Source organism: Curcuma longa, unplaced genomic scaffold, assembly GCF_044706935.1.
Source record: "Curcuma longa cultivar G26 ecotype Majalengka, Jawa Barat unplaced genomic scaffold, ITB_CL_G26_1.1 contig_16014, whole genome shotgun sequence".
NCBI lineage: Eukaryota > Viridiplantae > Streptophyta > Magnoliopsida > Zingiberales > Zingiberaceae > Curcuma > Curcuma longa.
Window position 1 is genome coordinate 1 of NW_027430253.1, and position 21,972 is coordinate 21,972.

The 21,972-nt window shown below is 35.3% G+C and overlaps 2 protein-coding genes across 3 annotated transcripts; one reads left to right on the forward strand and one right to left on the reverse strand.

Annotated features, from left to right (window-relative positions):
- Positions 1-328: 328 nt before the first annotated feature.
- On the reverse strand, positions 329-14,992 carry LOC141816314 (stromal processing peptidase, chloroplastic; the record flags this gene model as incomplete). The annotated part of the gene is given in 19 exon segments (XM_074704118.1): positions 329-452; positions 1,207-1,356; positions 1,519-1,746; positions 1,930-2,067; positions 2,515-2,664; positions 4,112-4,282; positions 5,348-5,551; positions 5,657-5,881; positions 6,455-6,589; positions 8,082-8,183; positions 9,175-9,474; positions 9,562-9,750; positions 9,836-9,943; positions 10,165-10,212; positions 11,921-12,119; positions 12,436-12,671; positions 13,719-13,917; positions 14,780-14,922; positions 14,924-14,992. Coding segments are annotated over 19 exon segments (3,118 nt in total), but the record flags the coding sequence as incomplete, so codon positions are not given.
- A 2,265-nt stretch (positions 14,993-17,257) lies between these two features.
- Positions 17,258-20,643, forward strand: LOC141816313 (N-acylphosphatidylethanolamine synthase). Of its 2 annotated transcripts, none has more exons than XM_074704117.1 (5): positions 17,258-17,592; positions 18,698-18,825; positions 19,278-19,363; positions 19,457-19,594; positions 20,419-20,643. In XM_074704117.1, the coding sequence occupies exons 1-5, from the start codon at positions 17,372-17,374 to the stop codon at positions 20,431-20,433; spliced, it is 588 nt and encodes a 195-aa protein (XP_074560218.1). In that variant the 5' UTR covers positions 17,258-17,371; the 3' UTR covers positions 20,434-20,643. The 2 variants fall into 2 exon arrangements, with proteins under 2 accessions (XP_074560218.1, XP_074560217.1); XM_074704116.1 differs by lacking the exon at positions 20,419-20,643 and adding an exon at positions 19,902-20,343.
- The last annotated feature ends 1,329 nt before the right edge of the window (positions 20,644-21,972 follow it).

Genomic DNA, 21,972 nt, shown 5'->3' on the forward strand with positions numbered 1-21,972 from the left:
AGATCTACATTTATACCTATTTTCATTTACTTTAAGATACTTTAATGTCAATCAATCAAATAATTCAAGTAAATAACTTGTTCCTAAATTTGATAGTTTTCTGGAAACAAACAGATTTTTTATGAGTGCTCATTAAATAATTTGTAAAAATATTTTTTTCACCTTAACTTGTATTGTCATCAAGAAACCATTTGAAAAAAAAAAAGAAACCTTTTGAAAAACATTGGATACTAGAGATGAACCATCTCTGCATTGAATGTTTCGACACAGCATTATATGTGAGGGAATAATAATAGATAAACATATCCAACAATTTGACATAATTTACCATTCATACTTGATGGATTTATCAATTCGAAAAGGTCTTTTCCTTCAGCATTGAATCCCCAACGGCTTGGGGCTGGGCCTGCAATATATGCACATGCCCTCTCGTCGGTGTCTTTCAAGTGTACCTGTTAATGGGAAAGATATTTTTGAGCAGCTATATTCAACTTCTAAACACTGAGTATGTCTTTATATCAAGAAACAATCATATGGTTGTTATCCACAAAATTCTTAACATGAGCCAAGCAGTTCTATCCATAAAATTCTATAAGCCAAGCAGTTCCTGGGTGATGCAAGATAGCACCTACATAAGAGATAACAAAATAAATAGACCATACCAAGACTCCCAACTACCAAGTCCATTTTAGTCTAATCACTTTCTAGTTATTCTATATTTCTCAATCCAAAAGATGTAACCAACAAATCCAAATTATTTTTATTCACACATAATTTGACATCAATCATGAACACAAGATCAAAATAGCTAAGTCAATGGCATCTAGGAAAGAGATAGAGTGCAAGTAAAACAAATTTTTTTATTCAAACAAGGACAACAGTATCTCCAAATCTCGATGTAATAATCTCAAACTTCATAAATAGTTTTTCCCTATTTCTCTATTTACTTTTCAAAATTAAAGGTACTGAATTCTCTTATTTCCAACATAAATAGTTAAGCCCTTGCGGGAATATCCTGTAGTTGACTTGGGTATATAGGTGCCCATTCATTTGGTGATCTCTATGCAATCTCAAACTCCAGGATTGATTGTCTTCTACTATTTCTCTATTTTCTTTATAAAAAAAAAGATGTTTGCGACTTATCCAGACACCCTTAATATTGTTTGATAGCCAATCTCACTAAAGAAAAGGATTATGATTACATACTTGTTGGAAATGCAGGTCAGATGGGAAAGGACGGAAAGTAATTGGTTCAATATCCAGCTTAGCTTTGGTGTTTGTTGAACTGACTGTCCCCAGATAATCAAGAATGCAGACTTCAACGTCTTCCTCAGTGAAATCTCCGACGATACTAACCTACAAGAACAACAGATGGTCAAAGACAACATAAGTATCCAAAAATATTTACTGGATTATGCCTTATTAATAACCCAACAAAGATAAGTTTAAAAGGATAAAATGTTCAGTACAAAAAGAAATCAGTTATAAAGAACAAAATGATGAGAAAAAATTATCCACCTCCATATTGTCTGCAACAAACTGATTCATAACAGCATCTTTAACTGATTGAAGTGTCAAATTTTCTAATGACTCTGGACTTGGCTCCACAAATCTCTCATCACCATTTAGCATTCCAAGCATAAGTTTGCAAGCAGTTGAGCGTTCCAAGCTTTTCGGGATTGAACGATAATAGGATAAATACAACTGCTTTGCTCTATCAAATGCATCTTCTAGCCAAACACTGTGCTGAAAGACAGTCACAACAAGAGACATATAAGCTTTAACTTGATCCGGTGTAAATGTAAAGTACCCTTGACTAAAATTTTCAGCAAAAATCAATGTACATAAATTTTGACTATGAATGTACAGCACAAGAAATTAATCTCTACAGGGATAAACTTGAAAATGGATTTGGAACAAAATAGTTACCTCAAGTACCATATGAAGAAGTTGGAAAGCTGCACGCATTCCATCGTCTCTCAAAGTAAAACGGAATTCCATTGCAGTGAACTCCTCAGTGGACTCTAGCGAGCAATTGATTAAGTGATTAACACAGAAAAGTTCTACCTGGAGTAGAGAAGAAGAATCAACATGTTGCAAAGCAGATCAAGAAACAATACATTTCACTCCTCCCGTAATTGGTTGGATACCTAGATACTTTCTTTAAACAATTAATTTTATACAAAGCACATATGCTGTCTTTACCAGAAACCCATCTATTTGTCATCGAAATATTGCCTGGCTTAAAAAAATATATAAGTAGCAATGAATTTCTAAAAAAAATCTCAATAAGAATCATCAAAAAATGCATCCCAAGACAGAGCCACTGCAAATCCACACTAATAAAGATATAAAACCAGTTAGTTCTGATTACATAAAACAATTTGAAGTTGAAACTAGATTTTAAGTCAAATAGAGACCGCTACAAATTCTCAAATCTGAAAATTGCCATGTCTATGCACAATAACATTTTAAAGGGGAAAACAATCAATTCCAGTTTTACAAAGAACACACCTGTTCCCTGGAAAAGTTACCAACACATCCACCTTCACTTAAAGTTCGAACACCTACTACAACAGCTCCTTTTGATTCAGATGTTTCAGCTGCTCTTCCACCACGCACAATGAGGCGCATGACACCACACCTAGCTTCATTTTTTGTAATCTATACAAAAAAAAAGGCACAGAAAAAGAAGAAAAACAAACACTAGTTGATCAAAGATGAAGAAATTTCAATCAAATCCAACAACCAGAAAAATTGAGCCAAATCACTTTTATCAACATCTTTCCAAAATGAATATTGGTTATGTCATGGGTCGACCATATCACTTGCATAGGATTTTTGAAATTTCAGTATAAACAAGTCAACAAAGTATAACAAGCAACTCAATTTATAACATCCCTTACAAGACTATCTATGCCAAATGTGTTAGGTCAGAAATCTTTTTAAATATTTGAATAAGTGTTTTGTATTAAATGAAAACGTTGAACTATTCATCGTGAACATCATACGTTTCAATTGGTCAAATTAAATATTATTCCTAGGCTATTTTCTATTTGAATTGGTTAGTCCGCATGTCCATCAATATACATTGGATGAGTACTAGAAGTTAGAATCACAAAGCAAGAGCTTACATTTGACTGATCACTATGTGTTAGGTAAAATCGTAGTACCAGGAATCTGAACTTTAATTATGAGTTTAAAATGAGTTATCATGTGTTGATTGATTATTTAATATAATGCTTGTGTACGATTACATATGCTATGTTGCTCAAACTCGAATACTAGTACGAGACATGGATGTGGCATCTAACATGACTTTACACATCATGAATAGGACTAAGAGTTAGCTTAGAGTGCCAGGTATCCAACAGAGGTTATGGGTAGGTAGACGAAATAAATATCAGAAGTTACACTTTATATTACATATCTAAACGTTTAATTAGAATAGCTTATATGTTCAATTGAGTAATCATTTGGAAATGGATCCAAGTTAAGTTAATTTGGGTTTAAATGACTTAAACCAGTTTCATAGGGTTTAAATTTTCATTGCTTTATCAACAGGTGATACATGGGGGTGGCACAGTCAACACTGGTGAACCATGTAAATTTCACTTATGATAGCCAGTTTCGATTTTGGTAAATTGGTGTAATGATATTTATCATCCACATTGGCCAAGACAGAAGAAAATTTTAAACTATACCTCTCTTATAGGTCATGGAGGAGCCAAAAATTGAGGAGGGGGGTTATTAATTGAATCAAGCTTAGGTATTAAAAGTAATAATTATATAGAGAAAATAGTTTTCCTCAAATGACATCAATTGTTTTGGGAAAATGGTATTTAATTTTTGTAGTTTAGAGCCACATGGAATATTATGCTAATAGTTATTATGTTAGTTTTATAGATATGAACTTAATTGGTTTATCTTCAGTCTTCAATTGAATATAATCACTCAATTGTTCTCAATATTGATGATCTTGATGTTTTTAGTTTGATCCCTAACAGCCAATAGGTTCTTGTTGCTTGAAAATGGACTGCATAGTTTATGCACAGACAAGTAGATATAAAATCAAGATCACAATCACAAAACATTTCAAAGGAAAAACTACCTTGTAGTTCACAGGAATACCATTTGAAAGACGGCACTGAGTTATGCCAGTTTCATTGTCAAATATCTTAGTCAAATTCCCTTCCTTTAAGATGGGAACAAAAGATGGGCTTTTTTGCACTCTCAACTCCTTTAGCAACGACTCACTTATTAGCTCTTTTGGTACATCAAGCTGTAGGGAGAAATCAACAATTAAGGAACCTATATGATTGCAGAACGCATGCCATGTATGATGTATTCTCTATAAATTGAAACCATTTTTTCGAGTAGAAACTGATAATTGACCTGGATGAGAAAACCACACATTTCAAAATATTACAAAGCCAACAGTAAAAGCAGCTTTTGAATCATCACTTCCATTGGGCAAATTTTGCAATTTTATATGTGTCATTTTCTTGTGCTCATAATTTTTGAAGGAATTAAGCATATAACCAAATCAGGACTGCTTAAATCCATCTTACATTTAAACATGAAGACATTAGATTCACATTTACACTTTTCACATTCACACTGCCGGTGCTGCCCTTAATAATAAACACATCATTTTTAATGTTAATATACAAATTTTAAGATGTGAATTATAGTTACAGTAGCCAGAAAAATATATATATAATAGTATCAGATAAGATTTGAAGAAATTCAAAGGTAGTTTAGAATGATATAAATATGTAAAAGAGATTAATGAGAAATTAAACAGTAGCCACTCATACAGATGATCATAGATATCCATTAGCATTGACCAAGAATCATATTTATCCAAAGACTACTGATCAGTTTGACTAACTATTCATGTTCTCTTCCTTTTTGGAAGAATGCATGTCCATCATAATTATCAAGGTTCGCAAATTTGAACAATGAACAAAAAATTGAAAGTTCTAATAAAAAATGCAAGGAAATCAGCAATATATGCCTGGAACAATTTTAGATCCCACTTTACTTTCAAACAAAACTAAGCACTATTACCAGTTTTGCGCCATTTCTACACATGCTTCTAAGAAAAGATGTACAATCTAGTCGAGAGGGAAAGACATGAAATCAAGAAACTTAACAAAGGGATAGTTAGACATATTCACACATTGTGAAGATATTTCAAAAACTAGCAGTTCCCTATGAGCATAAGAAGCTTGGCTTGATGAAAGCAACATATAACGAAATGTAATTGCTCTAACTTCAATATAATTATGATGAAAGCAACCTTATTTCAGATCACTTCCTTATAATTATCAATATGATATACCTCAGGTTCAGCATGTATGGGTTCCCTCAAACCTGCTATTATAGCATCAGTGATTTCATGAGGATGGATTTTAAATTCTGATTCTCCCACCCCATCACTATGTACTTTGGTGGGAACACATGCAACAATAGCCGCAGGAAGCGGTGCAGTAGGTTTGCCAAAGTCTGAAATGAACTGCAACACTTCTGCACCTATGGAGTTAACCTGAAAACAGAAGTGGGCTATTAGCATCTACAACAGGGTTAGCATCTAGCAAGATAAAATTTGTTTATAATGAATAACCCTTATTAACATAAACTATAATATTACTTCTTCAAGTGTTATTGTTTCAGCAACCGCAACCAAACTCTCATGTCCCAATCTCTGGTCCATTATAGTATGACCAAGAGCATCACTCTCCATAATAAATTCCAAGTTGTCAACAGAAGGAACACTTTCAACCATTGCAGCCAATTGCTCACTATCTTTCAGCAACGCATCCATGTAACGAGTTAGTTCTCCTTTCGTGACACCGAACTCCTTCAGTCTTCGAACCTGATGCCAGGGAAAGCACAAATCATGAACCTCAATAACATCCAAAAGGTATAACACCAACTCCATTACACTTCACATTTTTTTAACCTATGTAACCAAGTGATAATAAATACTAAACATGTTTATAACAAAGAAAAGTAAAATATACAATAAGCTCCAAGTGGTTATGGATTGAATTATTGATACATTGAAGACATGTCGAATGTGCAATTACAGAAACAAAAAATTCATGCAGTGTTGGTGCATAAAAGGGGAATTCTGAAGCGAGAATAAATTGGGTCTACAAATTTTGCAGGTGGTTGGAGGGAAAGACAGGCTAAAAGATCTATGATTCAACAACATATAAAGCTTGAAATGGCATGGAAATAAACAAATACAGGATTATGATTCATCATCTAGAAACAGTTGTCAAAAAGTTATCTCAATCAATCAAGTTATCAAAAAGTTATCTCAATCAATCAAGTCATCAAAAAGGAATCTCAAATCAGTCATAAATTTAGCATTTCAGATACAATATTAAACCAACTAAAACTTTTTTCCAGTAGCTCTAAAAAATACATTATTCATACAAACCTCTTGAACAGCAACTTTTACAGCACTCTGCCAATTTTTAGGTTCAGCTGTCACAGTAAGAGTGGTAACAGTGCATCCCTCCCTTCCTGAATCACTATGATCCAACTCAATTGATGTAAATGGAGGATTTGAACTCTGCAAATTTTGAGGAGTCATAAAATACTAGAAGCAATTTTCATAAAATACTAGAAGCAATTTAAATCAAAAGTACTCCAAAGTCCATTTTCAAGATTCCTACATAAAAATAACAAATATGAAATTAACATCATTCATGAAGCTCAAATTACATCAGGAAATATCCATCAAATAGTACGTATAGGTCAAACTGACAAGGTATTGTAACCCAAGCTACCCAATTGCTGAATATAGTGTTACTATTATTAGTATGATATAGTTGGTACGGACACCTGGAGCTCAAGTCGAAGGGTAACTGTTTTTTTTTTTTCCTGAAGGAAAACAAAAACTTGGCTACATAATGTTTACTCAAGATAAGGAGTATTACATCATCATGTAAGCATGAGAACACTAGAGTCACTACATATAATTGAATGAGGTCATATTCCCTCTAACTTTAAGGCACTAGTTTCATCCAATTGCAAAAAGGAAGCATGTGCATGCTAGTTGGGTAGAGTTCCTCAAAAATATAGTTACCCTGATGCATTCCTAGAACTAACTGGAGTTATGAGTTATGATTCCATACCATTTTAGTGATTGTGGTTGGATTTTACCAAATAGCATGTTTAAATCCACGTAAAAACTAGATGATGCATCACATACAACTAAACTTTTCTGGTAAATGTGAGGAGTACCTAGGATTTTGAGCTGAGGGGCAAATTAAAATATTTTTCCAAGGGGGCAATAAAGGTGTGATTGGCAATTTTAGAATGTGTTTCTAAACAGTAGGCAACCAACCTATGCGACATGAGGGCATATGTGGAAGAATATACAACCAAATATTAAATAATATTTAAAATATTAAATTTGATAAAATGACTAGCATATGTTGATTAAAGTACACTAATTAATCAATCCAATTAACAACTCTACGCAGAAGAAGATATATGTCGTCCACGCAATGTAAAAAAATAATAAAAAAACAATGTAGCACAAAATTATTCAAAACTTGTAATTTAAGTTATAACAAATTTAGTACACTATTCCACAATCACAAAAATTAGAATTCTTTAGTTGAGAAAATCTTTTTTGAGATATTTTTAGCTGAGAAAAATCACATATAAGTTCTTGAGCAGTAATAAACTAAACTATGTTTCTTTCTAGATGGCCTCAAAGGCACCAACTAACTGACCTAGGCTAAAAAAAACCATATATCAAGCCTAGGTCGTTCTTTAGAACATTGTGAGTAATTTTGAAAATATATGATCAATATTTAACATTTTGTAAGATAACAAAAATTTAGGAAAGAATAGGACCGATCTACTTATTCGGATGCTCAAACTGAGATTGGAAAATCTAGCTTAACAACCTCATTAAGTGACTAATTAATGGAAAACTTGACATTTGGAACGAGACTCAATTTTGCTTGTGCCCTAGCAAAGAAGTAAGAATATCAACCATTATAATGATCCAGAAAGCATTGCCTCAAGATAATATCCTTGGAAGTAATTACCTTATATCGAGTGTTGACGCGGAAGTGCAAAGCTGTCAAAAATATTCTTTTCATCAAGACAACTCGCAGGTCTCCATATTTGCAAACTTGGTTCACAGGAATCTAAAAGAAAAAAATATATAAGAGACATTAGCCAATTCTGTGAGACGTACCCTATTGAAATAGAACAGGTTTTCGGAAAGCTAACAAGTTAGGATGTGTATCTGAATGAAACATCATAGAATAATACACCACAACGTAACAAACATGCTTTCAATGTGGTCAACTATAGGGATTTTATCCCATCATGTTCCTGAGGTTGTTGACATAGTTTTATGCTGATTGGTGGGTCCAATGAAACCCTCCCTGAGAATGATCTGATTATCCAGTCACATCTTTTATAAATAGAGAAAGAAGCATTCAGCTTCATTGCCTTTTGCCACACAGACTCTCACATGCATGTCTGGGAAATGGCCACATTGAAATTTCACTAATGAAAACACATACATAGTATATAAAATGTTTAAAATTCAAAGGTTCCATCCAACAGATACCAAGATCAGCAGACATGAACAAGACAGCAACTGAAAAAGCCATATGTAGATCATGTCAATGAAACTTTTGCTTCAAACATTGCAAAAAAAATTTACATCCAACATAATCTGCTCAAGACATCATATTGAATAGTAAAACATTCCCTTAAGTCACATAGAATGCAATCAAACTTGGCCAACTTTCATCTAAAAAAGCAGCAAATAAGTTAACTCAAGGTGGGTTAAAGCCAACAGCATTCTAGTTCGCTATGGATGTTGCCAGATGTGGTTTTTAGAAGTTATCGTATTCTAGAAAGTGCAAAATGTGCAAGAGAATGCTCTACAACAAAATACAAGATAATAGTCAACAGATCCAAGTAATGTGAACTATAGAAAGAAGTCAGGCAACAGGCCTAACCTGATTTCTGATTTCCTTCAAAAAAACTAATTCACAGATGATCTAATTTTGAACTAGGTTTTACTCTCAAATATTCTACAAGTTAAATAGAGAATGCATTCATGAAGTTATTATTACATACAGAGTAACCTCATAGATCTATTATCTAGTAGTAATGTGTTACCTTGCAAAACATGTTTAATGAGAAATTCTGAACCAACTCATGCTGGAATATTTCTGGAGGCTTCGCACTGTGACCTAGTCCTGGAAGTGACCACTGATGTTCCACAGGAGGCCTAACGGACTGCTTCTCTCTTTTTGCCAACATTGGTTGTTCAAACGAAATGGAAGATCTTTCATTAGAAAGACTTCCACCAAGGCCACCAGGCAGCTTCGGAACAAGAAAACTAGCCATGGCACCAAACTTACTGGGAGTATTAACATTTTCTGTTTCATTCTTTGCAAGAGTTCCTTCAAAGACAAACTATGTTACAATTCAATAGTTAGTACCAAATATATGAAGTTATAGCACATATACAACTAGGAAAGGAACTGTTTCAATTAAGCTCACCTCAATTTGAGTGACTATCTTCTGGATGTCATCGATATCACCTACTAAATACAATGTAGCATTTGCAGGAAAATACCATCGCTCATGAAACTTCTGGATTTTCTCTGGCTCCCATTTCTTGATTTGCTCTTCCAAACCAATTGGGAATCTTTTGCTCAGTTTGTTTTCTGAATGCAAATGTTGAAGCAACTGCTAGGAGAACCCCACAGATATTAATAATTGTCAATTGTCAAACATGGAGCACATGAATGCCTACATATTGAATCCTACTCACCTGGCAATCAATACGATACTCTATTGTGTTCATCATTTGCAATTCTGAAAGAATAGCTCGCCTCTCCTTCTCAACACGGGATGGAAGAAACTTAGGGTGAAAAGCAATCTGAAGATCAAGAAAAATTTGAAAATGTAATTCTTAACAGTAAGCTGTTTCATATAACTGACATGTCCAACATAGTGATATTTTCAAAAGCACAAACATATCACAGATAATGAACAATCATCCATGATAAAGGCAGATTTTAAAATGACACCTTGAGTAACTACTGTTTTTATAAAAAAAAATAGTTATTTGCTTAGGGAAAGACAACAGTTAAATTTTACCTCATTAAGAGCATCGAGCACACTTGGAACTAAATCTGCATGAGAGTCCTGAGAGAACCAATTTATCAATTAGTAATCTCAACATCATGAAGAAAAATGACCACAAAATATTTATATTTATATATACAAGAACAAAATTAAATTTCATTTCATACTAAAGAAATATATTCATTTAAATCAATAACTATATTTTAAATACTATATATTTGGATGTGAATAGAAAAAATATGTGAAAATTTGTTAGATAACATATGATCATTGACAAAGATATCATTAGGTAACAGCATCAGAGTTCTACTTCTAGATTTAGGTTTTATATCATAACCAAACTCAAATCAATGTAATTCTTGTACATCTTCGTACCACGAGTTCCATTTAGAATTTTTCTTGCATTAAATGATATCTAAAAAATAATATCAATTAATATGAACAGGAATTTGACACCTAGAGGCTAGAGGAGAAAAAATTGGGAGTACACTAGGAGAGATGAGGAAGTAAAGAAAGCAAGAGTAAAGAGGAGGGGAACACAACAAGATGACTGGATATATAATAGTCATACCACATTGTCTTATACCAAACAAGCATGGTTTCTCATATTTGGCAATACTGATAAAAATTCCTGAGTGGTACCAGTGTCGCAAAGGTCAATCCAATCTTCCCTCAAAATTGGCTCTCCCCGAAGATCAATAAATAAGTTTCAAAAAAATTAAAAAAGAATAGTAGAAATGAGTTAGAATCCACTAAAATAGATGAAAAAGGCTGCAATTGGTTGCATCTAGAGTGAAAGAAAAGAATCAATTGAATTTCGCCAAATTAGGTTGATTTCAGAAAAGCCAAACGAGCTGGCATTCTAAGCTACGAATATGAAAGAGAAGAGAATATTTGCCACATTCCAACTACAACTTGAATCACTAAGCCTTCCTGCCGATGGAGATATGTTGAGAGCACAATGATTGATCACTCATCCTTGCTCAGTATCTCATTCATCCATCTTGCACAATGTCAACTTAGAAAAGTTATCACTGATAAGAAAATGCATGCCTCTTAATCATCATTGACATCAAAATTCTCTTCTACAAACTGAATTGAATTAAAATTTGATTGATATCCCAAATAAATCTCATATAATTTTAGAAAATAAAATAAATTGTATCAGATAAAATAATGTACAATAATTTTAAAAGTGAATTTATTATTTATTATGATGATATTATTAACCTAAGAATAGTAATAATCTGATATTGTTGATCTTAAGATAATATATAAAATGTGTTGCTAATCCAATTCATTAATTCTAAATACAATTCTATTAATAATCTAATATTTAGACACCATTTGTTATCTCCTATGAAATTATTATATTTTTATTTTAAAAAAATATTTTTCTTAGCAAATTCTGATTTCACTGATCCCAACAATTAAATACAATCAATACTTAGATTATTTAAGAATCTTATCCAATACCAATATTGATTTCCAATTTCTCACAGCTGTGCAAAGAAAGTGTCCTCTAGATGGTTTGCATATAGATATATTTAGTGAAATCAAAATCTAAAAATTTGAACACTTAATATTGAATTCATTTTTCCTCTTGAACTATCATTTTCACCTGATTTTAGTAACAATATAGTAAGACAGAACAGACATATTAACAATTCCAGACACACAGTCAAGTTAAGCACCATGTCTGAAGGAAATGTAAAGTGAAAATCTCAGCCTTATAATGAAATGTTAAAAATATGAACAAAAGAACTACCTTTGTAGTAGTCGGTGAATGAATGTGAAACACCGTGTGGTGGAAATCCGTATATGCATTAGATCTTGCTCCAGTTCCAAGAAGTTTTTCACGCTTTTTACTACCAAGAAATGCCACATGCTCAATCATATGTGCAATGCCTTGCTCGTCTTCTTCCTCGTCAATAGATCCAACATGAACTTCCATATGTGCCTCAAACCTGTAATATCAACATATTAGTAAGAAAAATGAACCTTAAGCCAAGTTAGTCTTGATTATCTGCTACATGGATCTAGCCCTTTATTAAATTTAATATAGGGATATATTAGCTGGACGTTGATGAATCACAAAGAAGGCAATGACCTAATTGTGTGTCCACTATCACATGATGTACTTAAGTCTAATTCAATTGAAAACTTACATCATATTTTTTTTGTTTTTTAATAAGAACCTCATTCAAATAATCAAGAGTTACATGATGACTCAGACAAGCCGCATATACTACTCGAGATTAATTGAATAGTCTTGATAAGCACCTGTTTGCTGGAACTTTATTTGGCAGAATAATATATCGAAGACCATTTTTGAGTTGTCCTCGGTGAAGTCTTGGATGAGAAGGAAGTGGAGAATTTAGAAATCCTTCAAGTTCTGCTTTTTCAGATTCCAGGTCCAAGAAACTTAAACCTGACTTCTCAAGCACAGTATCTGACCGTGTACTTGCAACATGTGGTTCCTCAGGGCCTAAAGCATGTGAAACATGTGCCAATTTCATCTGACAAGCAACAGGAAAAATAATTCACACTGTCAAACAAGTGCCTAGTTCATGAAAAATTATAGAACTGAAAAAAAAATGAAACTTGAAGATACTATGACATTTGCTTTCTAAAAAACATAGCATACAACCATTGAAAATACAGATATAATAAATTTCTTTAAAATTAATTTATCTAATTAAAACAAATTGGATTACAATTTTATTTTATATTATTCTATTTCAACTTGACTTTAGATAGAATCTTATTTTATTTCTAAAAAACCTTTAAGGTACACCTAGTCTATATAATCTATTTATACTGAGAACCATGGTTTTCTAAAGCCCATTAATGTCCTATTGTTCTAATCAATCAGCAAAAGTACAAATTTTCCTACTTCCAGATGTTCTCTTCTCCAACAAGAGTGCCAACAAGCCAGCAAACAATAAGATAAAAGTATAATGGACCTATCTGGAGCTTCCACGAGTTATATTGGAGATAATTTTATTTTTAAGAAATCATTAGGTTGCATGTTACCTTCATTTATTATATCAGATAAAGATGTCGAATTTATTATTTATTCTAGGAAGTCCCTGAGGACAGTTCTGGACATAAGTTCTTGCCCACTCAGACACAACTTGATGGTTGAAGGTTGTCAATTATACCATAGGCAGCTTGCTTAGTGTTCTAATTGATGAACAACTTGGCATACAAAGCACTAGTTTGCTAACTATCAAATTTGATTACACCAATTTCATTAACTGATATATGTATAAATGATCATCTGAAGTTGTTTATGGATATCTATCTCATCAACCTATTATTTTAATTTCTCTGTCACTCTTCTCAAGTAGTTAACTTTCTTACAGTTTTTCCTAAGCATTAGCGAGAGATATTAATAACAAAATCAAAAACATTAACATGTTGATGCACATGATAGTTTGCCTGACGAAAACATAATCCTAAAAGAATCAACAGTTTGCCTGATGAAAACATAATCCTAAAAACTATCTCACAAGGCTCTGAGGGGAAATATTAAAACAAATTATCATTAAAAACTAACTTACAGATCTACTCCCAAATAAATGTCTCTGAAACTGACAGGATGATGTGTCCACAAAGAAGCCTGGCGTGTATCTCTTACAGAAATTCCCACATCTATTGTGTGCTCGGAAGCAAGAAATAGGATACATGCATCTAGGAGATAGCTTTGTAACAGTTGCTCCATGACTGAATTTTGTGGCAGCAAGTGACTTCTTCTTTTCACTAAAAAGTGAGCATCAGCATTCAAGAAACCAAATGAGTGGAAACAATCAAGCATAACCTACGGAGTTAAAGATTTGTAGGAGAATCTCAAAGTATGGAGTTAGAGACTAGGAAAGTTAAGACACAAACATGCAAGTCCACAATTAAGATGTGCTGCATAACAGTCAACCTATGGATTTTTCCATAGTTTTAAATTTAGCCACTGTGTCTAAATGGTCAGAATTTCTGCTTGAATTGTAGCTTGGTTTGAACAAATATAGAATTTTATAATCAAGAAAACACATGAAAACAAATATAGAATCGTAAACTATCCTTCATGTCATTTACGAAGAAACATGTCGCTGCCAAATAAGTGTCTTCAAGTGAAGGTTATTCTGTTGCAAACAAGCATGCCAACAAACATGAACACAAAGATGAAAAGGACGCAGACAAGTAAGAGCCAATCCTCCAATTATTTCAGCTTAAAGGCATAAGAAGGTAAATTGATGCGAAAAGTTTCACATAGGCATCTCTAAACTTATTCAGATCCCTAAATATTCACTCTCCTTCGCGTTTCTTTTCCAGTATCCCACAGCTAGAATTGGCAGCCTGGATTATTCAAGAAGGAAAAATGGAAAGCGAAACACAGAGAAACAAAAAGGGAAATCCTCCATACTTGTTCAAGCAACCGTTTTAAATATATAGGAGACCAAAAATCCCTAGTTTATTCACACAACCGTTTTAAATAGGCGTCTCCATGATCGTTCCTACTTAGGAATTTTAGTCGCCCCAATTCCACCGGTACAATTGTCAATCGAGCTACGCAATACAACAAAAGAAGAAGCAGCTGTTAACGCATGAGCTAAGCAAGGGAGGAAATTACGTCCGCTGGAGAGGAGAGAGGGGGAGGCAGCAAGAAGCGCGGAGACCGGATGAAGAGCGTCGTCCCGTGATGGGGCGAGTTCGCAGGGTGGCGCTCGGGCAGCCACCGGAAGGCCCGGCGCGGAGGCGGAGGTGCGGGGAGGGGGGAGAGATAAGGAGACGCCGTCGTCGCCGCCGTGGTCGCCGCAGCGGATATGGGAGAGGAGGAAGCCATGGTTCTCGCTCGTGTGCCCTCCGGCCCCCGAGCGAAGGTGCGGGTCGACGTTATATCGCGCGGTCTGCCGATGGGGAAAAAATCGTGGGCCGAGTTGTGGAGCAGAATTCAAGTGGAAGAGGGCCGACGGTGTTGTGCACCTAAAGTAAAAGGGAAATAACACTTTGCCCCTCAAAAGTTTTACTTTTTCAAATTAACCCAACTTTTACTTTTGTATGGAATTTGCCTGATGTGTGATCTATTCCTATTTGACTTATCTTGACATTGACATTGACTAACGATTAGAAATGTGAATAGAAATAAAAAAAAGTATAAGGATATAGAAGATCCTCACATGGAGGAGTTTTAATTTTACATTGATATTTGAGAGTCAACTTGGTTGGTTTATATTGTATCACAAATATTGATGTTGTGAACAAATACATGGGGAGAGGTTCACTCGCACGCGTGGATATGTAGGGTGAGTGCAAATCTATGGCTCAAATTGTACTATCTGCAAGACAACTTGTGTGCGAGTGTGACCTGCGCTCGTCGAATGTCGGACCGTTTCAAATCAAGTAATTAATCGTACCATTAATCTCCAATTAATGGGAGATATGTTGTGAAGTTATAAAAGAGGAAGCGATTGGAGACCACAGGGGTGTGTTCTAGCCTTTGGGTGTAATCAGTTTGTCGGGAACAATCTGTGCTTGATCGTTTCTCCGGCTTGATCATTTATCCGGCTTGATCATTTCTCCGATTCTGTCATTGTATCATGGGAAACAAAAGTCCGTCGTGACTTCTAAGCACCGTCGAAGGAGACGAATCTATTTTAAAGAAAATGTATTGAATGCAGGCCTCGACATCATCCTTTTCACCAGTCGACAACTTGGCTCTCAACTCGGCAGTCGCCTCTCGGCTCAACATTCGACTGTCGACACCTGGCTCTCAGTACTCGGCCACTCGACAGTCAACTCTTAGCTTGGCACTCAGCACTCGGCTCTCAACAGTCGAGCTCTTGACCACTCCACTCTCTCCAACAAAGATGGTCAACACTAACATATCAGCATACATAATTATAGACTACCAGTGTCACATAAGCGCATTAGGAATCCACCACATCACACGTCAAATATATATTTAAGACTAACACGACCTGAAGATTTCCCCTATCATTCTATGCACACATAATTTTCTTTTGTATTTTTGCAATACGAAGTGGGGTTCCAATGTGAATCATGGCGCCAGGGTACTCAATTTCCCCTTTAAACATACACAGGACATTCGCTTGGCCTTCTTGTTGACAAACAATACTTTAATAGACACTTCTGTGCACATGGAAAGCTATATATATATATACAGTGCATGGTGCAATTGTATATCAGATTGCAATTAATATATATAACAGTAACCAAACAATCAATCTAATCAAACAGTAAAAGTATCAAGACTTAGAAATCGAGATAAGCTTCAACTCGAGAGAGGTTTTGCACTAATTGAATTCTAAACTGTTCATGTCTCTCTGTACCACAACAAAGAATCCAAGGAAAAGCAGAGGCTACCAACGAGCTGTGATAAGTGTGATCTGAATCGAAAACTAAGCTAAGCACCTCTTCATGGATCCAAACTTACAGTTTCATGGTTAATTGAAACCTTCGTACTGGTGGTCTTGGCCAGTCTTACCACTAGCTAGGCCTTCAGTGGCACGAGCAACGCCGAGCCTGTCTAGCTCGGGGTAACCGGCCTAATCGCATGAGCTCGAGCTTTCATAGTTCCTGATTATCGAATTCTTCAATCGAGTTCTCACTAGTTTGGTAGTTACAGTGAAGATGGAGCAACGATGCTTATCCAATTGGATAAGCCAAGCTATGCTTCGCACTGGCGGAGGTCGAGAAGGCCTGCTTCTTGTTGTCCACGGCGCTGAAAGTGGCCGCAATCTTGTCCGTGATCATCTCCTACGCAGTCCCGTTCTTCCTCATCCGGCGGACCGCGCACCCGATGCTTGGATGGTCTCTCTGCTTGCTCGGCTCCGCCGCGCTTTGCTTCGTGGATCGTCATCGTCGGGTTTCTTCTTCCGCCGCTGTTGGTGCTGACGCTAGCGATCTGCCCGTGATGGAATGGCCATGGTACTTCGACGGCGTTGCGACAGCATTGGCTCTGTTCGGTTTATGTATATATATATCTCGATATATATTATATATAGGGGAGGATATGGGCCGGGCTTTTTGGTCTTCGTTTAAGACCAGCCCTACTCTGACTATTAGCTTCCGCTCTCGGCGTCCGACGACCACCGCAGCGGCGTAGCCGTCGTGGTCAAGAGGAGACTTCCGAGTCGTCCGACCTCCTTCTCCCTGTCGATCGAGCGGCGCCGGCGACGGATCGATCGAGCTCGGATGCGGGATGGGCGGAGGAAGGAGGAGGATAATGGAGTGGGCGGGGCGAGCGGAGCACCTGGGCGGGATCCCGCGGGCGCTGGCGATCTTGGCCGTGGGGGCCTTCGCAAAGACCGTCACTTGCTTCCTCAACTCCACCTCCGTACACAACCCTCAAACACTCATCCGCCTCGTCAAATCCCGCCCTACCGGCGTTCCCCTCCTCACCGTCAGCAACCACATGTCAACGTCAGTCTTTCTCTCTCATTTTACTTGATTGCTCCAACTGAACTCGATGGAAAAACTATTTTGCGAGGATTTATAGAGCAATAGTATTCTATGCATCTCGATATGATATAATGCAACATACACCACTCTAAAGGAGTGATGGTACAATAATGGAAAATTCACGATCAACATGAAATTATCCTTCTAGGATGGTAAATATCACAACAAACTGAAAAAAAAAAATCTGAAAGTATAGACTCAGAATGGATTGAGAAGGATCAAGTCGAAGGATCCATCTACCCCAAGATGTTCTTTGCGTCTTTGCAAAATGATGAGATACCTGGCCATGAACAGTGTGATAGCCAACAACCAACACTCTAGAACGCAGAGGAGAAATTAAGACGTGGCTTTGCAGTCAAAATGGTCGGAACAAGAATTAGTTTATCAGGTTTTTTACCCTAGATTATTGGTTTGTTAAGATCAATTTTAAGAATATTTTCCCATGAGGTCATATCTTCACTAATACAAAGATCATCTTGTTTACTTAGTTCTGGATTTCTTGTCGCCATCTGATTCAAGTGGTATAATTATAGGATTGTGAGTTTCATTAATCATGATAAGAAGAGACACTGATAGTTTGTAGTTTAGGAAATTGTGCTTAAAATGAATTTTTACACGGAGAGATTCACAGTCTAGACAAATTGGTCTGCATGTGAAACTGTCTCAGAACACACTGATTTTGGTTATCCTAATTTTTCCCCATGCACTATCTTTGTCATTTGTCTCTTTTAGGTAAGGAGCTTGAGCTCTTTTCTGATTCAACGTATGTGATCAGAATCTCTCCTGTCTCAGCCAGTAGTATTAACTATTAAATGAATCTGAATGTTTGTTCTGATATCTGAGCAAAAACTTTCACATAAAAAAGTTTATGGATCAGGGACATTGTGATTACATATGACAACTAGTAGAGGTTCATTATTCCTGTGTTTCTATCCTGTATTCCCGTTATTGATTTGTCACATTATTTTATTATTGAACAAATCAGAAATATAGTTTATGTGCACCATTTAATTTTTATCTCAAAAGTGATAGTATTTTTTTCTAATTTTTTTGCATCATATTGCAGATTGGATGACCCCCTTATGTGGGGTTTTAAGGGTTTCCCAACTATGGATGCAAAACTTGCAAGGTGGGTTCTGGCAGCAGAGGACATATGCTTCAAAAATAAACTTTTCTCCTACATGTTTCGCATTGGTAAGGCTTGTTCCACTTTGTAGTAGTATTTAGTTATAGGTTTTTCTACATTTCACTATTCAGCTATACTATCATGTAAGTTGAATCATTCTCTTTACATATATAAATAACAAATCTTATTGGAGAGATCCTCTCTGTATATAAGAGGAAGTACACATTATCCGAGGAGCAACTCAGATAACTGTATTTATCGAAAGAATTAATGGTTTGTTTTTTAAATTTTCTACTTAGATTAATGTTCTTTTTCCTCCCTGTTTCACAGATTGATTTTCTTACACAGTCCCATTATGACAGGAACTTAAATTGAATTAAATTTTACTCTGCAGGCATTTCTCTAAGGTTAACATAAGATGCTCTATAATATTATTTCACTTTCATATCAACCATATTGCTGGATGTCTTTCCATTTATTTTCTTTATCAATTGGAAAATAATGAGAATTTAATTCACAGGAAAATGCATACCAATAAACAGGGGTGGAGGAATTTATCAAGAACATATGAATGAAGCTCTTGAAGTGTTAAGTCATGGAGGTTGGGTATGGTTCACTGATTTCATCATATTTGTCTTTCTTTTCCTTGTAGGAGTAGCTGGCTGAAGTTTTCCTGATGGTATTATTATGTTTTAACAGTTGCATACATTTCCTGAAGGAAAAGTGTCCCAACTTAGTTCTCCTATTAGGCGTTTGAAATGGGGGACTGCTAGTCTAATTGTTCGTGCTCCTGTCACCCCTATTGTTTTACCTATTGTCCACTCTGGTTTTGAGAAGGTATTGTTCATGCTCTATTACCTTCTTGAATTATTGCAAACCTCATTATTTTTGCATAGATGTTATTACTACTGATATAACATTACATAGAATTCAAATTTAGGGAGAACAATATTGTCTACTCCAAATAGTCGGGATTAATATTACTTTGTGGTGAATGGTTTAGTATATTAATTATTTCTTGCATTTAAGTCTCACTAAATCTTTGGTTCAACACATAATAATGAGGCTATTCAGATGACTTGCTAAATCAGTTTATTTGAGCCTCTCATATTATTTTCTCCATTTTCAAAAATCGAACTTACAGGTCATGCCAGAGAAATCATTCTTTGGAAGGCGGCCCCCAGTACCTCTATGTAACAAGAGCATCAGGATTGTAGTCGGCGAACCAATCGAGTTCGATCTAGGAAGGTTAAAGCAGGAGGCTAGGAAAGCTACTCAAGATGCACCTTTCCATAGTTTAGGATGGCCAACAATTTCTGCAGATGGCCTGGGTGAGGTCTCGCAACGATGGTTATACAATAACATATCCGATAGGATTCAAAGAGTGATGGAGAAGTTACGGAGCATTAAACTCCAGACTTTAGAAAACTCAGCATAATAAAATGTTCACTATATGTGACCGGAAACTAAATTAAGTTCCAGATTTAGGATCTCTCATGTCGATCCTTATTCTTTTAAATGCTATATGTATAAACATTCATATTTCCTCATTTTTGTCTACTTTTCTTAGACAATCAATCAATTTCCTGGAGTATCTATTTTATAATTCTTTACAATTGCTTTAATGAACCTGCCTTCTTGACTAAATCATTCATAACAAGATGACAAGCTTCTGAGCCATCTTCTCTGCCTTCTGGGAACATGAGCACATGCCCTGCAAACATCATCAATTCATCCATTCAGAATGCTTATGACAAGGGGAGGAGCCCTACCAGCCAATCAGGTGCTTCACTATTTGTACAATTGAACTCCACTCCTTGCATGAATCATGCATGTGCATGTGTGTGAAACATGAAGAAACTGTCAAGGCACATGCAGTGTCTTAATCCTGATGCCATTCATGTATTTCAGTTAAGGAAATCTCTGATTATTGAATAATTTCCTCTCGATTGAAGTTTCTTTTCTTTCAAGTGATCTTTGATGTGGTTATGCCATTAATGAGGAAGTGGTTTTTTTCTTAAATATCTTTTCTGCGCAAGTTTGAGGAAACGTTGACAGGTTTAGAAGGAGGCAGCTGGCTCAGTTCTGGGTCTCCATCACTCAAATAGTTCATGGAAAGTAATTGCTCACTAGCCACCATTAGTGTCATGTCGGAGTAGCTAACTTCAAGCTTTTGGAGTTCATCTCAAGTAATCTCTCAACTGTCTACTGGATTAAATATTCCATTGTTGAAGTAGATTCCATTTTGAAAGAGAAACTTCTCTAGGAGTATAATATCCTGCTGCTGGAATAAATAATACTAGTGTTTGTTTTCTGTCTTAAAAATTAACAGTGAAATAATAATCCCCTTTTGTGCTGTATTGCAATAATTAGTTATCCTTTATTTTATTTCGAAACAACTGTGTCTTATCTATTTTTATTTTTAAATAAATACATTTATATGTTATGTAATTCTTCAAAAATGTATCACTTGAGGATCATGAATGAATTAATTTAGTCATGTGGATCTTGATGAGTAGGTTGAGTAGCTTGAGAAAGGGGAGTGTGAGCAGGAGAGAAACAACAATGATGAGCATATGGACTTGGCTTAATAGAGCAAAAAATTCTCATGAGATAGACAAATTAGTAATTATTTTATGGATGTGATTTATTTGCTAACAATAATTATTTTATTTCTTGTTTGTGAATCAAATTCACCATACCTTTGTCACTCTTGCACATTTGCTAGCAACTCTGCAGTAAACTATTTTTTTTACTGTCCATAAAGTTCTTTCTTTCTTTCTTCCTCAGTTGCAAATAAATGACTGTGATATTTATAAATGACGTGATGTGGTACCACAGTAGGAATCATTTATGAACTCTCTTGTTGGGTGATCACAATGCAAAACTGTCTCATTATTTTCGCTTTACAATCACACATCAGGTTCCTTATTAAATTTGCTTGCTCGAATAATATAAAAATATTAATGATTTAAATTCGAACTTGAATTTTATTTTCAAGGGGAAAATTTTGCATGAACATGATCCATTTCAGATTTCAATAAAGACTTTTGCAAAATTTTTTTTGCTCAATTATTGACATTGAGGAATAATAGTTGGCTTCCACATGCAGTTTGTCTTTTATGCCAGAAGGAATTTTGTCTATAATATTATTATTATTAAAGGAGGGAAAAAAAAGAAAGTTGTGTGATGTTATGCAAGAAAAGACAGTTAAT